Genomic DNA, 24,832 nt, shown 5'->3' on the forward strand with positions numbered 1-24,832 from the left:
ACTTGCTCTGATCTTGGTCAAATACGCACGAAACAGTGAGTTCTCCAAACAACGATAAACTTCTGTCACCACAACAGAAGGCCCGCCTCTCCCCTCATTTGACTGGACAATGGAAGAACGCGAATTACCTCAGACACTTTTTTGCTCAAAGTGCTCCTTCAAAAACGCAGGCGCAGGAGGAGGCCAAAATGCAAGGCATTCGGCGCAAATAAACAGTGTGCATACTTCTCAAAGAAAACCATTCAAAAACGGCCATAAACGCGTTCTGTGTAATTGACCCCTAAGCCAGTTTCTCTGAATATTTGTTATTTGTACATTACAAAAAAAATATTATTGTACCATCTTTCTTTGTACAACCTAACCTACATTAATGAGGTGGAATAAAATTCTCAAAAATTCCTAAATGTCTATGGCTTATCAATAGTTGGCCTAACATATTAAAGCTCACATAACACACACCGTTCCTGCTTATCTCGTGTTAATCTTAAGTACCTTCAGCGGTAAAAACATAAACAAAATTACCTTAGTTTAAATCATAGTTAAAGCGTATCAAAAACTTAATTGCGCTAACGTTACTGTGTCCTATATAATGTATAAAATGTTAGCTTCAGATCGGCTGCCAAACCTCCCTTGACATAGCACTGATCCATGATCGCTGTCTCCACTCGTCTTTAGGAAACCAAAACATTAGTTATTTTCTATAAGGAATTTGTTCCAGGGTTCATTTTAGCCACTAGCCAGACCATTAAACAAACACAGCCCGGAAGTTAAGTTCTGCCTACACATGTAATCGTGACAACGCATGTGCGACGCGTCCGATGAAACCGGCTATAGAGTAATATTTCATCCTTCATATATAAAAGTCTCTAGTTTTATCAGATTTATAAAAGACAGATCAGCTGTACTGAGTCACGAGCAAGCAACACACAAACAATATTATCCCACTATCTCTGGATAACGTTTACATTATATGCACTTACCCGCCAAATGCCAACACAACAAATTTGATGCAGTTTTACTTATCGTCTACGACTCATGACTCAATTGGGGCTACCCCATTTCAACTAAATCAAGCATTAAACAAGCACACACGTAAAACTTCGCTGCTACCCCGTATAAACAAACTATATCCATTGTTTCCATAAGGCTGGGTTCTTTGGGAAGCTGAACAAGCTTACATTTCCCTCACCAATCGCAACACACTTCTCTGATGATGTTGATGATTTTGTGTCAGCTCTTGGTTGGTGTGTGCGTGCCCTATTCGGGTTAAAGTGCCCATATAAGGACTTCCACTGTACTTCCTGCATTGAAATTGCCCTTAAAAGAAATAAAGCAAGACTGTTACATATGAATCTTTCATCTATTAAAAAAATCAAAGACTTGTACGAACCCTGGCGAAGTGCATTTGGCACAGAAATACTCTGTCGTACGTCCAACTGCTTTTTTGACACTTCACCTAACATGAGGAAACCAACTCTTAAAAAGTCAGAATGCATAAAATAGCTGTGGACCTCCCCTTTAGGTTCTGAAATGACAAAGTTAATGTCATCACCCAGGCCATATTTGAAACAGGCCGTCATTCTATAAAACTATAAGATGTATACTTTGAATGAGCTACTTAATTTTCCTGACAAAGCTTACTCTCTACATGTTAAAACAGAAACAGACCCATAAATATTTGTTGAGCAAACAGCAAAAAATCCTGTGGTCAAATACACAATGCATGCTTTAGATATCCATACGTACAGCCAAACAACATGCAGTGTTTCACAGTGGAGGTTTCACTTCAGCTAGGCACCTGTCAAAATATAAGTGAAGTAGTATAGCCTAGTCAGATTACAACACAGTGTGATTGCACTTGAACAATTCTGTGAGGACGAGTGGGGAAATATTCTTCTCACTTGTAATGTAGAACTGGCAGTAATCTATCATTTCCGCAGATAAAGCAAAAGGTGCAAGTATTAATTTATGAAGGCAATTTCTTCTCCAACCCAGCTATTGTTTTTTGTTGTTGTGGCTTTGATTTTTCTCTTGGATGTTGCGAGGAAGGGTAAATCATATAAATAAAACTGAAAAACTACCTTCATTTTCTGTGCTTTAGAGCAGTGGTTCCCTACCTTTTTTCCTTGTGTCCCACCTAAATACATATATGACAATCTGTGCCCCCCAACACTCTACATAAATCCTTTTATTAGATTTTGCTGTTACATTGACAAGCACATTGAGATGGAGTGAGCAAAATTGAAATCATTATTTTACACAAAAGAATATTAGCAGCCATATCACCAGCTGTAGCCCAAGACTGTATGCCCACTGAAGCTAAGTAGGGTTGAGCCTGGTCAGTACTTGGATAGGAGACCTCCTGGGAAAACTAGATTGCTGCTGCAAGAGGTGTTAGTGAGACCAGCAAGGGGTGCTCACCCTGTGGTCTGTGTGGGTACGAACACCCCAGTATAGTAATTTTGGACACTATACTGTCGAAAAGCACCTTCCTCTGAGTGAAACATTAAACTGAGGTCCTGACTCTTTGTGGTCACTAAAAATCCCAGTATGTCTTTTTAAAAAAAGAGTAGGGGTGTGCACTGGCAGAATTCCATTGTTTAGGGTTTGGGAAATTTCCCTTATTTTCAAATCCCAATATTGACAGGTATGATTTAGGGCGTGTCTGAATACACTGTGCTAGTTTGACAATGGGGAAAATGGTCTAAAGGGTTGTTCCTATTCTTGTGTTTTGGGCGTAACATGTAGTAAACCAATGAGAGTCTCATCTCTTTTTGTAAAATGTAAAACAAATCTTTGATGTCTCCAGAGTATGTATGTGAAGTTTTAGCTCAAAATACCATATCGTCGCTGCCCGATGAAACTTAAGTATGTCCAAAACGGTTACTTTTCAGGAAGTGAAAAAAACACTGTATATCAAAAGCAGTTGAATGTAGCGTTGTCATACTTGGTATGGCATCTTTACATGTAACCATATTCTTGCCAGTGTAATGATATAATCCACATTTGATCAAAATTGAGTTTAAATGGACATACGTGCATATATTACAGTAACGGTGGTCAATACGTGTTCTTCCGATCATTAATTAGAATGGCCAAGTCGCGTTTTATATTGACAGATGAATACGCTCAGTTCATTAAATAGCCTACGTCTTAGTTTATTAAATACACTTAGTTTATTTAATATTAATTATAAATGTATTAAATGTCTCTTGCAAACTATGAAGGGAAAATGAATCAATAAACTGACAAAATATTGAATAAAGGCGCTTCAAAAATGGGCATAGTGTAGGCTAGTCAACAACAAGAAAATACTCTGCATAAAACCCTCAACAATGTCGACTGCACACATGTAACAGTCCCTGCAACACCTCGATGAAGGAAAGTCATTGTCTCACCAGGCTATGTTTATTCGGCTATCCAGTGCTGAGCTTCGATGAAACTTAACGAGACCGACGAGATGCTTCCACAGGGCGGGAGATCCGCGGCGATTGACAGCTTTGACACCAAATGTATATACGTGAAAATCAGATGACATGATTTCACAACTTTTCATTGGCCATTTAGGTATGTGAAGCATACTGTATACAGAAATGAACCTGGACATTCAATCCGTCGAAAAATCTCAAAATCGTCAAAATGGACATACGTGGTTTTCATCGGACAGCAACGATATACCCCCTATCATCATTTCTTATAACATGTTAAAATTGCCCCTTTGTAGGTATTGGTGTTAATAGACACATTTATAGACGCATATTATTCGCGCTCTTAAATAACAAAAACAATATTGCGTCATTGACTTTAGACTTTAGTCAATGGCGTAGTCTATTGTAGTTGCCTCAAAATAGCAACATGCCAACAATGCATCTGAACATACATGGTTTTCAATCCAGCACGCCCATGGGCGCAAAAATGGGTGCAAATGCATTTGCTATTTAAACAATGTGATGCTTGACGAAAAAATTTACGTTGCGCATTGCGCCAGGTGTATAATAGGGACACTTATCTTACCATACGATTTATAAATAAAACTTTTAAATATGTTTTAATAAAATTTTTAGTTAAAAGTATGCATGTGATCTCAAAGCATATCTGACAATACTGAACATTTGAAAAGGGGTGCCAGATTTATATATGTGCAATTTGTTACAATTGACAAGAGAGTCCAAACTCTTTAAATACAGAATACATTATGAAACTGAAAAAAAAAATGAACACATATTATACTATTTAAAAAACTAATTAACTTTAAATAAATATAATTAATATGTAGTATAATAATTAACAATGTTTTTTCTCTTATGGCTTGCTTGATACATTTGGTCTCATTAATTAGGCGATTCAGAAGCTTTCATACAATGTTTCCTACCTGTCAACCAAGTGTCTTTTCTGGCAGTTTCTCTCACATTTTGCAATGCATTTCTCTGTTGGCAGGCATTAAGGTGATAAAATGTTGTTTAACACAGTGCTCTTACAGTGCAGGACGAAGAACAAAGCAAAATCAAAACACTACAAATAAAAGAACAAAATAAAAACGCTTGACAGGTACTGTGTGCCGACGATGATCCGGCTGATTATCAGCGTAAACACTCCGGCGCCATGCCGGTAAATACATCCTTCAACAGCCGGATACTTTTTTTGTATTTATGTCTTTAATACAAAAGGCCTGATCATCTTATTGACTCTGCTGTTTGAATTCTTAAAGGGGTATTAAATCAAACAGAGTGCATTCCTCTGCGAGTTACAGTAAATTAACAACAAGCATCAAGCGCCCGGGACGCGCCTCGCTCGACAAAACCGATCTAATAGAGGAGAGGGTCTAATGAATGATAGGGGGAATTTCATGAGAAGCAAAGATCTGACAGGCTGTATAGAAAGGGCAATAAAGGAACGCTTTGATCTTTAGAGGAGAGAAGTGGAGAAATATTGAGGGAGGGGAATCAACTCAGACATGTTTCAAGGAACTGCGGCGTTTCATTGAAGCGGTGCATGTTTGAATCACCTGACTGGAGCACTAAATTGGAGCACTGTGAATGTAAGCAGTAAACATATTTTGGGAGAAGGACAAGTGCGTTCTGAATCCGAGGACCGATCTCGTTCAATCAAAACACAATCAATCAAAACGCCACGTCTAGCCATTTAAAGTGTGCCGCAATTAAGCCTTAAGTTGTTTAAAGGTATGCGGTGTTAACAAATCTGAATTTAGTTGGCAGTAAATATTATATTTACTGAGCCATTACTAAATTTCTCTAGTCATGCAGAACCGCAGGAGATAAAAAGACATTAAAATTCAATTTTCCTCATGCCGTATAAAAATCTCAGTATGTGATACCTTTTTTAATCATCACAGGACTCAATGTGTCTGTTCTGTACAAACAGTTTCTGGAGGATACGGTGTTCATTAATGGCAAAAATTACTAACCTGCAGGGCCGTGCAGAGACCTTTGCAGGGGAAGGTGCTCAAAGTATTAAAAGGGCACATGGAACATTTCTTGCGGACACATATATCAATATGGATGCAAATAATAAAAAACAGGATAGAAAAGACTTTTAAGTCTAATGTTTTTATTTTCCCCCCTTGCAAATAGAGTGAGACAGAAAAATCTATATAGACAGAGTTGTGTGTTGCGCGTGTCTACAGTATGCAATTTTCTGCAAATATCATCATATATTGCATTGTGACTATAAGATATTATTAAGTTTACAGGCTATAGTGGATTTTTTGTCATATTTAAAATATAACTTTGTTGTTCTCAAGCTCCTCCCACCCCTGCACCTGCCTGCTAACCTTTCATTTTGTGGGTATTGTAACTAGTGATAGACCGATATATCGGGCCGATATTTGCGAGTTTTATGTGTATCGGCATTGGCCGATACATGGCTGCCGTGTTTGTCGATTGCTGGAAGCTGCAAGCGATTACAGGTCATGTCACTAAAAACAACCAACCTTTTCACAACAACATTGAAAGCTCGTCTTAACAGCTGATCATAGCTGAACAAAGTGGGTTTTTTTCATCTCTATGGGGCGGTTTCCTGGACAGGGATTAGACTAGTCCTAGACTAAAATAAATGTAAGAATTGTGCAAACTAATAACATCTCTTTTTAACAACATGCCATTTTTTTACATAATTTTTATGATGAAATAATTTTTATCAAGAAAATCGGCAGCCTGTATCGGTCATCTAGCCTGGCTCCGCCCTCCTACGTGCTTCCGCTTAATTTTAATTTAGCTTCAGCACAACGTCTGGGACTGCTGTGTAGAGTTTCGTTTTCTCCGGCAAAAATCTGCAGGTCCAATCAGCGAACAGAGGGGGGTGGCTAAGAACGATGACGTTGAGGTCGTGTGGCAGACTGAGGGACATACGTCACAACCAAACGTTAGCGATTGGTTATGGCAGATTCAGAGTGACTCTGGGCAGATCCAATAGTTTTAAACTTCAACAGAGGACCCTCCTTAACGGAAGTAACGCTTTGCAATGGAGCGTGGCCAGACTCTCTGTACAAATGAAATGAATGTACGAGAGTCTGGTTGGACCAGGCTATCGGTCATCGGCTGATGAAACAAAAATCGGTATCGGCATCGGCACTGAAAAATACATATCGGTCGATCCCTAATTGTAACAGCTTGACAAAAAAAAAATCCTACAAGCTTCTTTACTGTAGACTGTCTTGTTCTGTGATTTAAAAGATATAGTATGAAAATCGCATCAAACTTCTTTGATTTCTAATTGACATCTGTAGTTTCTGTCTCAGTATTAAAATTTCCACCCATGGGATTTAGTCGTATACGTCCTCGACTGTTAAAACCAACAGTGCTGTTAATTGTACTGTGACAATGTGGATTTCACAGTTAACCAGATGTTCACACCACACACCGTGTGTCTTCAATTAACCCATAAAGAGTACAGGCATCTTACGCTTAACACACACACATTAAAACGCGACGCTCATGCATCCTACAGAAATTTAAATCCAACTCTTGACTTCCTGTCCTTTCCATACTTCCAGAAATCAAAGGCAATAAAAATGAAAGAGCAACCTGTGAAAAATAACCTGTGAGATTTTCCTTGGGGATGCTCTTTATAAAAGCAAAATAGTACAAATGACTGTAGCCTATACAGTTGCAGCCTTCTGCGTTTGATAGAGTTGTGGTGCTCCCGCAGGGAGATAAGTTTGAATCTGAACTGCAACATAAATCAGAAACCCATCTTACAGTACTTTTCATTTATTTAATTTTTTTTTCAATAAAAGGAAAAAACACACATAAATGAAATAAAATCTTTCTTTGGCATCCAAATTATGTTCAGCCTTAACAACGAAAACCACAAGGAAAAGTCAGTGACTTTTGTTAAATTACCTCCTTTGCTGTGATCATCCTAGTGTGAAACTAAATGTAATTATTAATTGCTATTAAGTCAATATTTATAGTTAAACTACTAATGTATAATATGATGCAATACACTGTAAAGATGTTCAAAGAAACCAGCAAATGAAGTCATCCTACTGGACCGTCCCTTAGGGAGGATGTTAAAGCAACATGAAAATGTTCAGAGATCAAGCGAAAGAGTAACTAAGGCCAACGTATGGTTCACTTTGTACTCGTGGATCCTTGTCATCATAAAAGGGCATGGGTACTGTACGCGCACCACTGGATTTTTGACACAGTAGACAGGAGAATGTAGTATGTAGCCCGGGAGATGCATTGCATTTTGTCGTAATACGCATGTGTCGAACGTACACGTACAAATAAACCATACGGCACTTTGCATATGGTCGCATACACGTAAAAAAACAGACTATACTCCGGGCTTAACTGTATATCCAAAAATGACGTCTTACCTTTCTGACTGTCGATGACAAAGTTGCCCTCCTCGTTGCCTGAGGTAATTTTGTATGTGATCCCATCACCATCTGGATCCTTGGCCAGAACGGTTGCGACCAGAGTGTTGGGCCCTGCATCCTCAGAGACAAAGGTCTGATATCTGTTTTCAAACATAAATAAACCCACATAAATTTATTTTAAGATTCCTTCTGATAATATGCAGCACCATGTAGCCCTCACAGAAAAACTAAAATAGCGTTGTGTGTATATTTTGAATATATTTATAAATGAGTCAAATCTGTTATTACAGTTGTGTCTGTGATCCCTCTTAATATTAACTTACAAAGAATTTGTTGACTACTATACATAAAAGAAGGTTAATAGCAGGAACAACATTTGCTTTTCCTCAAGTAAATACCAGTGTTTGCAAAGCAATTTTGAAGTTTTAGGCTTTGGTTAAGTTGTTTGTTGCTGTCATGTGTCCTGACACTCAGTCAGTTGTCAATTGCTGTGTTAATGTATTATTTTTAAACCTGTAAAAATAAAAAAATATGTGTAAAAGAAACTTGAGATTTCGGGTTGACTGTGTAATTTGTTACTGACAGGTTTAAAGTCTATTTAAATACATGCATTCACAACAGATACTGTAATTGTGCTGTTCTTAAATGTTTTGCAAAAACAAATTGTTATCAGTATAACACGCATGAAACACATCCAATGTGTTTGATTACGACAATGTACTCTCACACATTATTTGGTATAACAAAATACAGTGTTGGACTGTCCCTCAAATGTTCAATAATAGATTTCCCCACCTAAACAGAAACAGTTGAACTCCAGTATTCTCAAAGGGGTGTGAGCAGACAAAGCCAACACATTTCACGCTAAGCATTTCTCGCCAAAACCACGCTCACACTTCATCACATTCGAAACAATGCTGTGAATAAAACTACACCTTGTGGCGACAGGACAAACAGTGCTTTTGCATCTGCACAGCACGCTCTCTTTTAAGAAGTACTGACAGACTGCAATATACTTTCATACTTACCAGCCATCGTTTGTTATTATTCAGTCACAAAGATTTCATTTGTGTCACACAGACAGCGCTGATGGCGTGTTTGTTACAGTAAGACAGGGTGAAAGACATGTTGCTGCTTATCTCAAAAAGGCAGCGATGCTCCATCAGACCGGGTAAAGGTCATCTGCTCTGATTCTGGAATGGCGATGTGTTCTGGATTCAGCCAGTTAAGAATTATGTCTTTATCGTTTTGTGCAAAAACCAACAGGATCTTACGGAAAGTTGTGTTATAGTCACAAAAACTGTGATTAATTTATTTGTGTCCATGGCACGAAATTCAGCTTTTTTCATGGCTTGAGCATGAATGTATTTTTTCGTTTCACTCAAATTTCTATAAATAGCTTTTCTTGTCCGTGGCACAACTATCTTTTTTGTGTCATTTTATGTATTTTTTCTCTTTTTTCCCTATTTTTAAATCATTGTCGTTTAGGGTTGGGGTTAGATTTGGGGTTTGGGATGTACTTTTATGTTTTGTTTTCCATATGGTTTTCTTCCGCTTTTAAAACTATTCTCGCCTGGAGTTGGGGTTTGGGTTAGGATGTCTAAAATTCTAACCCCAACTCCAAGCGACAATGGTAAGAAAATAGGCCAAAACAATGAGAAAACAATACATAAAATAAAAACAAAAAAGAAAGCAACAGACACAAAAAAATTATAGAAATTGGTGCGAGTGACACGAAAAATACACTTTTGTGCTCAAGCCACCAAAAAAAAAGCTGAATTTCGTGCCATGGACACGTATAAATTAATAACATTTTGCGTGACTATAACATGACTTTCCGTGAGATCAATCTGGCAAAAACTGTTGCTGCGTATGCTCTGAAATTAGAGCCAGTTTGGCTAAATCAATTTATAAATACATAAGTAGACCAAGCCACTGAAGCATCAAAAGGTAAGATTTCAGTAAAATCAAAGCAAACATAAATCAAGAGTACAGGTTTTTACATTTAAGCTTAAAGAAATAAAGCAAGGTAACTTGAAAACCTGCATTTAATTTATGCATTGGGCAGTCCATTCAGTCTATACCAAGGCTACTCAAAGACCAGACTCTGGTCCAGGCTCAGAGAAAATTTGATCCGGACCAAGCTGTGATATGATAAAAATAAATATTGAAATAAAAAAAATAAAAGTAAAAATGTCATTAACTCTTTCCCCACCTTTGACGAGTTATCTCGTCAATCCGCATTTCCGCATCTTTTAAAACCCGGAAATATCGCCCTAGGGCAAACAGCTGTACACTGAAAAAAATTATTCATTGAATTTAATCAATTTTTTTAATGTAAGTGGTTGCCATTAATTTATTTAAGCTACATTCAAACAAAATTTTTATATTTTATTTTACTTTACTAAGCTTTTTTTGTTTAAATGTAGCTTAAATAAATTGATTGCAACTCTTACCTTAAAAATTGATTAAATTCAATGAATCATTTTTTTTGTGTATGTCTGTCAAAGTTTTTGAGGATTGCTCTGCATCTGATCTCTATAAAAAGTCCTTAACAAAAGTGGAATTATCTAAAATTATCAAAATTTGGTATTTTAAAGAAACCTACCCATATTTGAGAGGTGATAAAAAGAGAACTAATGAAGGTAGGATGAATTTTTTTTTTAAAGCAGAGGGTCTGTTCTTTCATTGAATATATTGTATGTTTATATATTTAGAGTCAAGCATTTTCTGGGAGGCATTAAACTTTTGTGAAAATCATGAAAAATGCTGGCGGGGAAAGAGTTAAAGCTCACGTAACACACGCTGTTTCTGCATTTCTGATGTTAATCTGGAATACCTATAGAGTAGTCTGACATCCTTTATATCTCCGAAGAGTCTTTAGTTTAATCAGATTTATAAAAGAAAGATTAGCTTTACCGAATCTTTCCGATAACGTACAATAAAACAAAGGAGGAGGAGTTACTACCGCAGGAGGAGCGAGTACGAGTCATGCAACAATACAACACTGTTTAACCTATGATTCAATACATGTTCGTGTCATTTATATAATATGCACGCGACTATTTCCAACATAAGACAGAAGTCTTACTTACCGCGTGCAACTCGTCATGACCGGGTTGGGAAAATCCAGCGCATCAAACACGCACGCAAAACTCTGCTGCTACCCCGGATAATAAACTATATCCATTGTTTTCATAAGGCTGACTTTCTTCTCCTTACATCCAAAAACACACTTCTTCTTTCGTGCCTTTGTTGACTTTTGAAATTAAACAAAGCTGAGTGGCGTGATAAGCTGTTTGCAAGCTCTAGCGTGGGTGGGGTTTTCCGGGGGAAGTCCCCATATAAAGAAGTGATACGTATAGGAAACCCCCTAAACGTCAGTTGGACCTGTAATCGATAAAAGCTTTCCAAAACTTGTAGGAACCCTGGCGAAGTGCGTTCAGCACAGAAATACTCTGTAACACGTCCAACTGCTTTTTTGACACTTTGCCTACGTTTAGCATGAGGAAACAACTCTATAACTGTGTTAATAAGTCAGAATGCTTGAAATACCATTGAACCCCCCCTTTAAGGTATAAGTGGCAAGCAACTGAAGCCTAAAAAGGCTTAAATTTTCACTTTATATCATAGCAAATTTAGACCAATTGAAAACCGGGCTTTAAAGAACAGAACAACATTATCAGTTCCTGTCACCACGAAGAAGAGTGTCGATATGAAAAAAATAAACGAGATGACAGAAAGCAAAAGACAGATTGAAGACTGCAAAGACGAGAGAGATGGAAATCAAAATGAAAGATCGAAACACAAAGATAAGCAGGGATGAAGGTTTAAGAGTGATGAGAGGACACCAATCAGAGTACAGGAAGTGTCATATATAGAGACAAACAGAGGGTAAGGGATCTTGAGCCCATCATCCTACACTGTGTAGGGCTGATTGATAGCTAGCAGAAGGAAGGTGACAGGCGTTTCATGTAGGTGATTTGTGCCATCTATGGCGACGCCATCGCTTGCACTTCTCACCCTGTCATTGCACACCGGCTCTGACACACGCGTGACATCCACGACCTGCAATCTGTTAGAAGTCTCAAAGATCTAAGTTCGTTCTCACAAACACACAAACAAACACAGTTCCTCCTAACATGCCCACATATTTGCTTTAACACAGAAATGCACAAACACTTCAACACACACAGATATGTTCACAGACATAACTCAAAAGGGTTTGTTTTCACATGTTAGCTCTAAAGATCTATCGAGAGCCGCCTTTGAGAAAACCTGTCACGCACCCGCCATAAAAAACCCTTTCTTATGCCTCTCTTTCTAACCTATTGCCAAGGCAACAGTGCAGGTGATGGGTCTTGTGACACTGACTGACAGTTAGCCGAGGCCAGCGGTCTGCCACTTTGTAGTATATGAACCAATCAGCCAAGTGAAACACGAGCATTGAATTCTTTTATATTCACTGGATACTTCTGCCCATTATGTCAGCCATCAATCATATTTCTAGTTGACAGCATTTTAGTTGCTGAGCCCTGGAAAGTCATCCATCAACACAACAAAACAAAGACGACGTTAGTCCAACATATTCGCAAAAGAACAAAGGATCATTTGCATCTGACACATTTTACCCAGAATTCCGTGATCAGATAAAACACAGCTATAACCGCCACCCCCTCATTACCATGTCCCAGGCAGCGGAAGTCCAGGCCAGTACATAATAATAATAAACATCATTCAATCTATCTTACTCTCTGTCCTTGGTCAGGTTGGTGCCAGTAAACAGATCTGGTAATGATGTACTGTGCAAACGGTACGGCGTGAGTGACAAGGCTCATTTTCGGTCATACTGGAGGAGACAGGCGCCTTGAAGCAGAGGGCTTGGGCAAATTAGTCTGCTCGAATGGAACAAACAGCGGTGACAGACATTGCAATTTGCTCAATTACAGGCCAGACACATATAGGCTATTCTGTTCAGTAAAATGATGTAGGACGGAGAGATTGAGTCTTTGCTGTTTGAGCAAGGAGGTTTGAGTTTAATAGAGGACAGATGTTTCAGGAAAACATAGACAGGAAAGGATCTGAGGCATAAATGTGCAGGGAAATATTGGGCGTATATTGGAAAGTCAGTGGGTCTATTTAATACGGCTATTGCGTTTACACCTGACAGTTACAACCTATCATCCAACCAATACGATTGTTTAGGGCGCTTTTCCATTCTCCAAATACGTCAAAAGAAGATATTTTGAGAAATTATCGTAAACACACAGCAGATTGTAACCATTGACTTCCATAGTAGGAACAAAATATTTTGGAAGTATTGTGATCAAGGCTAGGAACTGGTTCACGAAACAAAAACGAAAACCTGAAACTGTTAATGTTTTGCAAGGAATCGTTTATTTAAAAATGGTAACCGGTTAATACCGTTATTTTTTTCCATTCTTTGACAAGATTTCTGTGCAATATGACTCGGTGAAGTTCACTTCCGGTCATCGTTGACTCATTGGAGAAATGAGAAGCTTACCACCAGCAAATAGCCTCTCAAGCCCAAGTCTCTAATGCTAAATCATAAGAGGGAAATATCTACCAAGTATCTCAAGATGTTTGCTTTTTTAATACTAATTAATGGTGTAATGGATCGCAGTTGATCCGTACAGATCACGATCCACGTTCGGCTTGCATGCGATTCGCAAATTTAAATAGGGAAAGTTGATAATTTGAACGTGTTTCAAAGGCTTGCAAATGTTAATACTTAAGTGATTTTAAACAATTTAACCACAAAAATGCGCTAAAGTGAGCAATTTTCTGTACGCACAGACGCACATGTGGTTCAATGTGTCCGGTCCAGCTCCAGTCAAATGTGATTATCCCTATACCCTTCAAACATCAGAACTTTTGACTGTAGTCCATTAAAATACATTTGGCAAATAAAGCACTGAAAAACAACGTGATTTTCACTTTATGTTGAGCAACTTTTTATGGTGCATCTTCTTCCCGAAGTGCCGTTTGGAATTTGTCCTCCGTCTGTGTGTGTGCGCGTGTTTATGTGCACTCAAAAGTGCATTCACGGAGAGATGCATTTCAAATAGCAAGCAAACAATCTTTCTGTTCTTGACAGGACACTTACAAACAAAATGATCTCGAAATACCACAGTATCTTTTTCTTATAAAAACATTTGTTTAAGTTGTTTGCCAATAAATTACATGGCAGAAATTGTCTATGTCTTAATTCATGTATAATGTTGAAACAAATGTAGGCATGTCAGAATTACAGTTATACCACTTACATAATGTAGCCTTTTTATGTTCGATGACAAGATAGAGACTTAAGGAAAATTTTGTAGACTAATAATTTAAGTTTAATGTCCTAATGATCAACCTACATATTTGTATGTCCCACAGCTGACATGGAACGTTATTAACCGGTTCAGGAACTTAATTTTTTTGTTCTTACCGGTTCAGAAACATCAATTTTAAAATGTTAAAATACTGTTTCTGTTCGGAACAAACCAATTGGGAAAAAATCTGGTTTAAAGCCCTGATTGTGATAAATGATGAAGAAAATATTTTGATAAATGATGGTAAGCACACAGTTGACGGTACCCATTAAATTCTTCTTAAAAAATATATTTTCACGAGTTCACACTTACAAATAAGTTAAAAGAATTAAATAAGTAAACGTATTTGGCGTGCTGTCCGGGGAGAGGGCTCTGAGCAGGGAATGAGGCTGAAACACAGAGTATGCCCCCCCTTAAGGAAATAACTTGGTGAGTGAGAGGAGACGGGGTGGAGGAGGGATTCTGAAAGATGCGGAGGATTTATACTCTCAACTGTGATTTATATATGGCTTGCTTTCGAGCTGATTGGGTGTATTGTTGATTACCGATTGTAAGAGTCTGGTGCTATTGACTACTGATTGAAAACAGCTGAAGTCATTTATTTGACGTGTTCCTCCCGAATTTTGTTAATAAAACATCATTTATGTTCATCAGAAAACAGAAATTCAACCAGGTTTAGAACAACATGAGGATGAGTAAATGATGACGGAATTTTCATTTTATGTTGAAATGGGGTGTGAAATTATATATTGGGGTACAATTTTGCAATGATGATATTAGGGATGCCATAATTCTCAATATAAAGTGCCGTTCATATTAAAACAATAACTATAATGTTAACTGTATTAGTTTCCACACCATCGGACGATAATGATAACTTTATGCTAATTGGCTCGTGTGGCACAGTCCTCGCAGCAAATCATTTACCTTCAATGGCATTAGTTAATATTGCATATTTCCATTAATAAAAACACTTGTAATTGTTCACATGTCATTAAATGTATAAATAAGCTGTTCTCGATGGATTTAGGCAGCAGGTAACCAGCAGATGTTCTCAACATGCCAAGTTTTCATTACTCCAAACCAGTGGTAGGCAATGTTGGTCCTGGAGTGCAGATGTCCTGCAGATTTTAGCTCCAACCCTGATATTTTCTTGCCTACCTGTAGTTTTCAGGTGAGTCTTTGATCCTGATTAGCTATTTCAGGTGTGCTTGATTAGAGCTGGAGCTACACTCTGCAGGACATCTGCACTCCAGGACCGACGTTGCCTACCCCTGCTCTAAACAGGGAATATAGTAGTTTGTGTAATCTAATACCTCACCTTTTGGCGTAGTCAGTGTAGTAGAATAAAAAGCATTACGTAGTCCAATTCACAGCAACTGCATCAGTACTTTATATACCTGAGGTAATTTTATGTTATGGACCTCAGCATGAGCTTCTCAAGAGTGTCATCTGTCATTTTAAATGTGCATGTCATTGGTTAATCGTTTATCAGGTGAAAAAAATTGCTCAGAAAGTGATCCCAACAATATTGTTCATTGCATCTTTATCGTTATAGTTTCGTGTGACCTCTGCTATTCTCTTTATTATAAACAATGTTTAAAACTATATATTTTTATAGTTATCATTATAATGTGAACGGCCTTTAACATTAAACCATTTTGGGTTTGCAGTTTTTTTTTCAACCAAATAATTTCTGTGCATTTTATTATTTTCTTCGTTTGTGAGTGTCTGTAAATCTACACAGCAAAACGACAAGTAGTAAATAATCATTACGTGCTATAGCTAGGCGTGCTACTTAACTATGCTTTGCGCTGCTGGTGTCAGATTTCACACACACTCTAGCCATGGCGAGAAACCATAGCTTTAAGTGATGAGGTGTTTCCCATCCATTTCTAATTTGTGTCACCAGTGTCAGCAACTATTTCACTACATTAAGCAACTTTTGTTCAGAAGAGGCACATAACACCAAACCTAGCACCTTTTGAAAAACCTAGCCTTTGTTCAATGTGAAAAATGTTGCCAATAGTGCCCCACGAGGCACGGGTGTGAGGTCTCGCATTTCTGTCGCAGGGATCATCTCTCTCGGCATCTACTCTCTGCGCAGTGACAAGCAGCACATTCTTCCCCCGTACAGCGGCCAACTCATGAATGAAAGAGGACGAAACAGTGATTTCAAAACCTGTCAGTGTTATTGACGTTTGGATATATGAATATAAATACAGTTCGTTTGTAATAGGAACATGGTTACCTAGACAGAGGCTCTGCACTGTGTGAAAGAATATAGCCAAATTGTCTCTTTTTAAGGTGTGTGTGGTGATTTAGTCACGGTTATAAATCTAAACTGACAACAGGAAATGTAAATGAGAACGTCTTTTTGGGCAATAACCTGTATTAAAATACAGAATGTTCAGAGAGTCGAAGCAAAACGGGTTTTAAATTGCCACTAAAAATAACTACTTGATGGTGTCACGAATATGTTAATTAACATGTGACATCATGCAGCACCACAGTTCCACAAAATCATAGGGGAAACATTTATATTTTTAATTACTTTATTTAGTACATTAGAAATGTGTATAAGATGATTTTTGCATTTACGTAAAATAAGGAGACTACACCCCATTCCAAATTATTATGCACATGCCATTTTTGTTTATTTTTCCAATATAGTCAGTAAGTTTACACATTATTTTTTACCCTCAACACTTATATGACAGTGCTGTTCCAAATTATTATGCAGAATGCACTTTAACCAAATGTATAATTATATAATGGATTATAATGATCCAAAAACAGATATCTTTCAAATGTGCTGCATGAACACAAAACAAACATTATCCAAAAAACAAACACAATGTAAAATAAATAATGTATTTACACAAGTTACATAATAATATATGAGCATATCTTTGACATGACTTTAACTCTCCCATTCATTAAACTTGTAAGTATACAAGTATAGGGTTTGGCTTTATTTCACTTGTAGACGCTAGTATTGGATCCCTAAGTGGATGTTTCGAATTATAGTGCTGTCCATCTCACAGATCTTTTATATAATGATGCACCACAAATAGGACTAAGGTCAGAGGACAATGATGGTACTACCTTGATTTCTTTCTTATTTTATGCCCATATTAATTCAAATAGTCAGTGATGCTTTTTGCATTATCCTCTATGAAAGTAAATTTATTTCAGAAGACATTATTCCCTTTATATCCTATTGTGAAAAAACATCCTTTTAGGAACTCTACATATCTTCTAGATGCCTTTTTGACCCCGTCAGGGACCCTAAAGGGACCAACCATCTTACTTCCCAATATTGCAGCCCAAATCATTACTCTGCCACCTCTCCCTAATGTTACAGTCTTGTTTGAATATAGTGGCTATTCACCAACAATCCAGAATGGCATTTATCTACATTATTCAGTGTAGAAATACAGCTTTATGCACTAAAGGATCCCTTGGGATTCCAGAGACACCAGCAGGTTTAAATACATGTTTGCTTCTTAACGGTGGCTTTTTATTGCAGCCTTTTACTCATAATTTCTTAAAAAATATATTTTAAAAAGCCTTTATATAGTCTACTCTTTCTGTTCTGTGAATTACTCTGTGAATGAATCTTATAATGTTTCAATGATTTCTCTTTAGGTCCACCAAATATAAATTGTTATAAGTAATTTGCTTTTTTAAGATGATGCACACTTTTTGTCTTTAGAAAGATCTTTTTTTCATACACATATTGTTTGAGAACTACAACTTGCTTAATAATTTGGAAGAGCATATTTTGCATATTTTTCAAATTTAAAATAAAATTTCTAAACTTATTGACTGTATTGGAAAATAAACAAAAATGTCATGTGCATAATAATTTGGAACGCGGTCTATTACAACCATTTTTTTCCATTTTAACATCTCACTGTTCCTGTCACCTAAGCATAGCATAATGTTAAAAAACACTTTAATGGGCCAAGCCATCAGAACTGAACTGAAAACTGTGGTAAAAACAGAGGTATGTATTGAACCGTGGACTAACTGTATTGTTGCATCCCTAGATGACATATTGTGGTATGATTTTCTATTTAAACCACCACGGTTAATTGGATTTATATTACACTATTGTGGCATATTGAGCAAATAACATACTAGTTTATTTTTTATATAATAAAACACAGCATACAAAACTTTCACAATTATTTTTTTTTTAAGTACAAATATTCCAACTGTAGTTGCATCATAGTGTCAGCTTAGAATGTGAAGCCAAATTAGCTTGTTAGGTCGTTGTGACCTAAGTAATACTGTTTCTGGGTCCAAGCCTCCACTCATTTTGTATATTGTTTAAACAGCCGTCTTTGAACATTATTTATTTACATTACACATTAAAGTGAATTTTTAAGCAAAGAAAATTGGTTTGTGTTCATGGAGTTTTTAATATAAAGTGATCTTATGGCTTTAGTTAGCAATGTATGCAATGCGAGTTGTTTGTAATACTTTTATACTATTGTTTGTTTATTGTGTAATTTATGCAATGCAACTGTGACTGTACTTTTACTTGCATGTTGTGTTTTATATGGTTAAAGGGATCATAAGTAGGATTTACCCCCATCTAGTTTCAAGTTTATTTCACAATATCACAATTACACATATTGCATTGTTCACTACATTTCAATGCAGCAGATATAAATAAATACTATTGTGAAAAATGGACTCCCAAGAAGCAGTATATGAATAGGGGTCCATCCCACCACCAAACACCATCCCCCCGACCAGAAAGTAATTAACAGTTTCTATACCTTGCATCATGATTTACATTGATCCATGCACCAATATGAGAAGTTTAACCCTCAGCCGCAGATCCCTCAGGTCTGTATCTCTCCAGTAGTTGTTGCTTTAATTTCTTTTTAAATTAAAAAAAGTTTAGATTGTTTTAAATTAGTATCCAGTTTATTCCCTAATTTAGGACCACTATAACATACACTAAACCTAGCACTTGTTAAGTTCCTCCATTTACCTTTTATAAGTATATTGTGGTGTGTGTGAGAAGGTGTATATAATGGCATGAGTTCACACAATCTAGTATTTAACCTGTTAACCACCTTATACATGCAATATGATAAAAGTTACATTCAGGAAGCTTTAATAGACCATATCCATGGAAGAGAGCATTTGTATGAGCATTGTATGTGGACCGTGAAATAGCTCTTATAGCCTTCTTTTGTAATCTCATAATTTTCTCAATATGAGTAGGGTAGGTATTATTCCAAATAAAATTACAGTAGCTCAAGTGAGGCTCAAACAGAGTCCTATACAGTGACAAAAGCACATCTGATGGGAGCACATGTCTCACTCTAAAGAACAAACCCACAAGTTTAGATAGTTTTTTAACTAGCTCATTAATATGTTCCTTAAAGTTTATGAATTGATCAATATAAATTCCAAGAAATTTTATTGCGTCAACTCTTTGTATTGCCCTACCATCTATATTTAAATTAATTTCACAATCCCTAAACTTATGACTACTTGAACGAAAAACAATATAAAAGGTTTTACTAATGTTTAGCGATAATTTATTACATTTAAACCAGGTCTCTACTTCTGCTAAATCATTTAGGAATTTTTCCAAATAATTCATGTTTGTATGAGATACAAACAGATTTGTGTCTTCAGCAAAGAGTATTTTTTAAACATCACAGGAGCAAAATACAAAATCATTAATATAAATGATAAACAAAAGAGGCCCCAAAATAGATCCCTGGGGAACCCCATATATATATTTTATATATATATACTATACTATATTTTCTAATCCAGAATCCATACCATTTAAGTTCACATATTGCCGTCTTCCACAAATATATTCCCTGAACCACTGGAGAGCCACACCCCTGACCCCGCAGTGTGACATTTTATCAAGTAAAATTTGAAAGTCAGTCGTATCAAAAGCTTTTGAAAGATTGAGAAAAACCCCAATACCAGCTTCTTTTCTTTCAAAAGCATCATTAATTTTCTCTACCAGATCTAAAATGGCCATACTTGTGCTGCAGTTCTTCCTAAAGCCATATTGTGACGATTCTAATGTATTATGTTTATATAGGTAATCTACCAAATCGAGAGTAAACCACCCTTTCTAATACCTTCGAAAATGTTGGTAGAATTGATATGGGTCTATATTTTTGAAAATCACCTTTGTCCCCAGATTTGTATACAGGTATTATCTTTGCCACCTTAGTTTGATTAGGAACTACACCACACTGTAGTGATAAATTTATTATATGGGCAAAGGGCTCAGCTATTTCTTTTACTATGGCTTTAAGTATCTTACTACAGATTCCATCAGCACTAGCTGTATAAGAGCATTTGATTTTATTAATAATGTTAGTGACTTCCGTTTTACAAGTAGGTCTAAAATAACAAGAGTTTGGATAATTATTCCTCAATATTTTTTTATAATTAGCACCCCCTGGTGGACCAAGTTGTTGAGATAATCTAGTGGTGAAATTGTATTTTGCATTCAAAGGAATAGTGCTCTCTAGCGCCACGCTTTTCCAAATGCGTGTTTCAACTACGGTTGCCGTTATGTAATCACTGATCTCCTTGTCCGTTTCAGCTAGTTCACGTGTTCTGAATGAAAACGCGTTGTGGAAACGCGTTGGTAGGTTAGTGCTTTTTGTCCCTCTCTGCTATTATAGTTTATCAGTATGGCGGAATGACATGGAAGCCTCCTTGGACTTACCCGTTCAATGTAAGTAAAGAGAAGAAGTTTTAAGCTTACAAAGAAACGTCAGGTCATCAGGCAGAGGTCATTTGACACCAACGAGGACATATTTATGAATAAAGACATTGATTTTGATTAATAAAACCCTACTTACTGTGCCTTTAAGAAACGGTTGGGTTTACAGCAGGGTAGGGTTGGGGTTAGATGCTCCAAAATATCTCTATAACCCATAAATGAAACCATTTCTAATTGTACTTATCACAAGACGAAACTTAAAATAGTAGATTAAATTGACTTGCAAAAAAAGTTGTTTAAGTTTTAAAAGTTGTTTAGCAATTATTGTGCATTTGTTATTTTGGAGGACAGTCTCGCCATTTACTATAGGCACAATGTTTTTTTTCTGCTTGTGGTAAGCAGTATTGCTACAATAGCAAAAATAAGTAAACAAAGTAAATGTGACATTACATTATGGAATGGACTGAGCTCATTAATATTAATGAATGTGCATGAACGTTTGCAGGCATATTTACAAAGTGCAATAACATTCCAAACCATAGCCTTGGTACTATTCATAAACTGACATCCTGTGCAGATGTGTTTGAGTTTTAGTATTATAGATGCAGTATCAGGCAGTACATATCTATATCAACTGTGCATATGCTCAGCTTTATTGAGCTCTATAATAAGCTACTTTCAATAATGAATTCAGCTCTGAGATAAAATATCTAGCTAGTTTTACGTTTATGTAACTGTATGCTAACATTTAATAATAATAATGAATCAAGTCTATGGATTAAGAGCTCATCTTCGACATGATAAAATTCACTATACAGTATGTGATCTACAGTATGTATCCTCTATTTTGATGTGGAGATGAAAGCTGTAGGGTGTCATAATTACTTCACAGTTTGTAGTCCCTAACATTCAAGCTATTCTAAACTGGTTATTAAATGATAGCTGGACAAAATGTTATTACTGCCCAGACAGCAGATAACCTCATGTAATAATCAGATACCTTGCTGATGATTATATAATTGAAAGACCTAACTGTTCAGACTCTAATGATATTATAATACCCTGGTTTGTTTTTCAGCACATTTTTTACTTCCTAAGTGGAGGAGACCTCAATTACTATTTGTATGCTCATCTAACATTATCTGTTATCACCAAAAAATGTCAGAGTAGTGATATTAAAGACTCCCTTTCCATAACATTTATACATTTCATAGACATTTTTAGCAAAGCGGCTGACAGTACATTTAAGCCATACTGCATATGCGTTATCAGTAAAGGGCGATTTATAGTCGTGCGTAGGTTCTACGCCGTAGCTAGATTGGTCCACCAGAACCCCTCCCGTCAGGTAAAAAAAACTGCGTCATAGGTATTTCCGTTTGTGACGGTGAAAACAAAGATGAGCCAAGTTGAGGAGTGATTTAACTCAAACTGCATCAAAAGTCGCTGTTTATTTCTATCATTGCTGGTCTTCTTAAAACATACACAACAAGTTGCTGTTTCTTCTTCATTTGTGTGGGTTAACTTGCCCAGTATCTTCTTCTCTGACGGTCGCGCTGCTACTGTGGTTACACGCGTGGATACTGCCCACCAGCGGTTGCGCGTGTGTTTGCACGTCGACGCGGACGACGACACAAAAGTATAAATGAAAACCAACGCGGAACCTACGCCGTCCCTGCTACGCCGTAGGACCTACGCACGACTATAACGAGCCCTTAAGGGTGTCAGGATTTCAATTTTAAATCAAAATCGATCGAAGTCACAACCTCGAACTTCGAATGTCATGTCCGGTTGGCTTGCCAAGCGGGGGAAAAAAACTCTCAGGTGCCTTTAAAAACATTGGTCCAGTGGAACACAATTTATATTTTAAACATGAGGGATGTATTGCTACGACTCCTTGAAATGCATATCATAAACAGGATCATTTACTACCTAGTGATCTGACTTGGACTTTGGTTACGCGAGAGTGAGAGAGTTTATTATTAGTTTATGTTTAGACTTCGAACAGATGACACGTTAGACAAAGAGAAGCGCAGCTGCTTATGACGCGCTGGATGTATTTCAGATGCTAGGAGTCCAAGACGCGCATTAAGTCCATGTGCGTGCAAGAAGGAATCCTCACTCAACAAGCTCTCTCGCGTAAAGTGAAGCCCACAAACCCCCATGCAAGGAAAAGCACGCAATGTGCATGATAATGTGAAACTATAATAATAATAATAAATAATAATGGCATAGCATTTTTTTGTCTTTAAAAAAAGTAAAAATCGAGAATCGAATCATGACCTTTGAAGCGAAAATGTAGTCGAATCGAGGATTTGGAGAATCGTGACACCCCTAGTTATCAGTATATGTTTTCACTATGATTTAAACCCATGACATTTGCGTTTCTAATGCAACGTTCTGCATTTGAGCTACAAATGGTAAATGGACTGCATTTATATAGCGCTTTTAACAGACCTATGGCCATCCAAAGCGCTTTACAATTTGCTTCACATTCACCCATTCACACACCGACAGCGGTGTCAGCCATGCAAGGCTCGTCGGGAGCAGCTGGGGTTAGGTGTCTTGCTCAAGGACACCTCGACACTTGGTCCGGTGGAGCCGGGGATTGAACCACCAACCTTCCGGTTTGTAGACAACCTACATGAACCACTGAGCCACTGCCGCCCCATGCGGTCTATATTTGAAACAAACGGGGTAGTTTGCCTCAGCTCGCATGAAACGCATAAAACTGAACTTTTCAGTAGTGTTGCATGTATGGCATAAAGCTACATTTCTCAAAATGACAAGCGATAAAACATCGCAGCTGTTTTCAAAAGCAGTACTTATCTAGAAAAGCAAGCTTAAAATCAATAACAAAAAAAAACTGCATTCACAACCCCTTTACCTCTGCAATGCGAATGTATACCCGAATATAAAAATCAAAAGAATTTTTAATCAAATTTTATCTATTGAATCATAACTGAATGATGAAAAGTGGGCGTTAGTTGCCAGAATGGAGATTAAAGGGAAAGGGCTAAAAAATAAGACAAAAGAGGTGGCACTCGGCGAAAGCTGTTGCAGAGGAGTAAAGTTATTACTTTTTGATTGAAGATTACAAAGACAACCCTTTCTTATCTTCAACGATTAATTGTGGAAAATAAGACCAGGAGCTTGTATTAAGAATGTAAACAGGGTAATAATTTAAAGTAGACTGCCAAAGCCTTTGCGTCTCAGACTCGTGCTCTTGGGAATACCGCATAACCACACAAACGCAGTTGCACTCACTCAGAATACAAATGCATGTAGTAATTAAAACGACCTTTTACAGGACTAAAGCGATACGTGAAACTCTACCATTTTGCTTTGGAACGTCTGACCGAGGTTTCTCTGTTTATCTTTCTCCCCCCGCTCTCAGTTTCCCCAGCTTCAGCTGAATGCACAGCTGATTGAATCTGCCTCTGATTCAGTGAGCTCCCAGCCAGAGAATCAGTCAATTAAAATGGCCAAGGGCCATAGCTCCGCCAACTAGATGGAAAACAACAATAACACTCAGTCAGCACAACAGAAATATTAGCAGAATGAGAGGCAAATTAGTACAGCGACTGGGGAAAGATATAATTGACAAGGTCTACACAAAGTGAGATACAGAAAGGAATAACATGGACCTAAAGAGCATAAGAACAGAAAGATACTCTTGTACGATGCTGGCTCTGGCTTTTTGGTTGATTTTGCTATAACACCAACTTCATACCAACTGGAAAGCGCAACCAACTCAAAGCTGACTGTAATCTGAGTGGATGTACTAAAGGAAGAACATAGTTTTGCAAAAATTGCTGGCCCAGCATCCCAGGCTGCATGTTCAAGGAATACGTTCACCAACTGACAAGATGTTTTCACAGACTCTTTCAAAATTCACCACAGCCAAGTGGTAAAACCCAC

At 37.2% G+C, this 24,832-nt stretch overlaps 1 protein-coding gene across 1 annotated transcript in view; it reads right to left on the minus strand.

Moving 5' to 3' along the window:
- The window catches only part of LOC129446963 (neural-cadherin), a 273,221-nt gene that overhangs the window by 127,414 nt on the left and 120,975 nt on the right, over nt 1-24,832 (minus strand). Inside the window, 1 exon segment of the mRNA XM_055208521.2 lies at nt 7,844-7,986. Coding sequence (XP_055064496.2) covers nt 7,844-7,986 — 143 coding nt within the window.

This window comes from Misgurnus anguillicaudatus, chromosome 21 (assembly GCF_027580225.2).
Source record: "Misgurnus anguillicaudatus chromosome 21, ASM2758022v2, whole genome shotgun sequence".
Taxonomy (NCBI): Eukaryota; Metazoa; Chordata; class Actinopteri; order Cypriniformes; family Cobitidae; genus Misgurnus; species Misgurnus anguillicaudatus.